The 2,300-nt window shown below is 41.2% G+C and overlaps 1 protein-coding gene across 1 annotated transcript; it reads right to left on the bottom strand.

The window, feature by feature from the left end:
* Nucleotides 1–1,367: 1,367 nt before the first annotated feature.
* LOC124980013 (olfactory receptor 1468) lies at nt 1,368–2,300 on the bottom strand. Its single transcript, XM_047545088.1, has one exon. It carries the CDS (start codon nt 2,298–2,300, stop codon nt 1,368–1,370), a length of 933 nt encoding a protein of 310 aa, XP_047401044.1.

The following is a 2,300-nucleotide window of genomic DNA, read 5'->3' as shown; positions in this document are numbered from 1 at the left end:
AACTGCTCACCAAGTGGAAAGGTCCACTGTGTAGCTAAGAATACCTGAAGCTCTGCAGATTGGTCTGGGCTGCAGATGGAGATGTGGGGGTCAGAAAAACATATAAGAGGATGCCAAGGATGGGTCTGAATGCCAGAACTTACAGGAAATATCTGACAAAGGATGAAAATCCAGGCCATTCCATAGTGCTGCTAAGAATTTAAGAAAAATAACTGGGTTGCGATAGTACATTGACTTGGGAGGCTGAGAGAGGAGGGTGGCAAATTTGAGGCCACTCTCAGCAACCTAGAGAGACCCTAATCAAAATTCAAAATACAAAGAACTGGGGGTGTAGCTTAGTGTAAAAGCACTCCACTACCCAAAAAGGGAAGGAAGGAAGGAAGGAAGGAAGGAAGGAAGGAAGGAAGGAAGGAAGGAAGGAAGGAAGGAAGGAAGGAGAAAAAATAATGAATGCTCCTTTTTTTTTCAGAAGTGGGGAAAATGATAAGAACCTGGAGAATCAGATGGACTGTGATCTTACACAGTTTCAACTAACCCTCTTTGTGATTTGAGAAGATGATGAACTTCATTTTGAGCCTCTAAATCAGCAATGCTGTCCTTTCTATTCCCATTGAATTGTCATGAGAGTAGAAAAAAAAATACATTTTCAAACTTCAAAATCCCAAATAGAAAAGAGGTGTTCTTAAAAACTGAACTTTTTAACCAACCTCAAGTTACTCTTCCTATTACTAAGGGAACAAATAAATAAAGTTTCATGTTAGGTAATTCCCAGGATAAGCACGAAATGAAATATTACAACAAAAGTGTTAGAAAGATTCATTAAAAAAAAAGAAAGATCTGGTAATGTTTAGGTCAAGTCAGAAAATACTATGTAGACATGAAAAAAAATCAGGGACGGGGAGCAAATAAGGTTTGAAGTTAAAATAATGTGAAAATGTCTGCAGGAAAGCATATGTAAGACACATTATAGGTTGAGATATTTGGATCTTACTTAGTTTAATGTAAAATTATAGAGCACTATTTAGAAATGACACCAGAGACAAAGCAGAGCTCTGGATAAAATTATAAGATCCTGGGATAACTTAAGGATGTAAGGCATGGAGATTACACAAAACAGTAATTCTTACACTAGGCTGTTCAAGGATCACATGAGAAAGACAAAGGGAGGGAAATCCAGGACACTAAGACCCCCTTCTCTAGGTGAACTACTCATATAAGCTTCCTCTATTTTACATATTGAATTAATGTGTAGTGCACTGCATCAACAAAGGTCCCCATGGATGAGGAAAAACATCTGGAATAATATTTCAATATAAATATCAGTACATTCACTGAATAAAATGATATAAAAATCACAAGTACTTCCATCAAAAACACAAGGGAATTTTCTTCCTACAAAGGACTCTCTTCATGTCTCTGTTCCTCAGGCTGTAGATGAAAGGGTTCAGCATGGGAGTCACTACCGTGTACATCAGAGCCATGATGGTCTCTTTCACAGTAGAATTATTAGTGGATGGACATAAATAGAGACCAATAATTGCCCCATAGAACAGTGACACCACAGAAATGTGGGAGCCACAGGTGGACAAGGCTTTGTGAATACCATGAGAAGAAGGAACTTTGAGGATAGAGGAGAATATTCGTGCATAGGACACAATAATGAGTAGGAATGGGATGATAACAACGAGTCCTCCCATGATAAATATCACCAGCTCATTGACATGAGTGTTGGAGCAGGCCAGCTTCAGCAGAGCAGACATGTCACAGAAAAAGTGGGGGATCACATTGTCCACACAAAATGACAGTCTTGCCATGAGCAGGGTGTGCAACAGGGCATGGAATGTGGTCAGCACCCAGCACAGCACCACCAGGGAGAGACAGAGCTTGGGGCTCATGATGGTGGGATAGTGCAGGGGGAAGCAGATAGCCACATAGCGGTCATAGGCCATGGCCACTAGAAGGAAGCTCTCCAGATCTCCAAAAAACAGGAAGAAGTACATTTGGGTCAGGCAGCCTGCATAGGGGATGGATGGAACTTTACTCTGCATGTTCTGCAACAGTTTAGGAATGGTCACAGAGGAAAAGCAGAGGTCAGAGAAAGACAAGTTGCTAAGAAACAAATACATGGGTGTGTGCAGATGGGAGTCCAGGCAAATGACAATGATGATGAGGATGTTCCCCAGGATGGTGGTAAGATACATGGCTAAGAACAGGGCATAGAACAGGTTCTGGTGCTCTGATGGGATGGGCAGACCCAGAAGGAGAAACTCTGAGATGGTAGACTGGTTCCTTCCTGTCAT

This window comes from Sciurus carolinensis, chromosome 3 (assembly GCF_902686445.1).
Source record: "Sciurus carolinensis chromosome 3, mSciCar1.2, whole genome shotgun sequence".
NCBI classification, from domain to species: Eukaryota; Metazoa; Chordata; class Mammalia; order Rodentia; family Sciuridae; genus Sciurus; species Sciurus carolinensis.
This window is presented reverse-complemented; position numbering and strand designations above follow the sequence as displayed.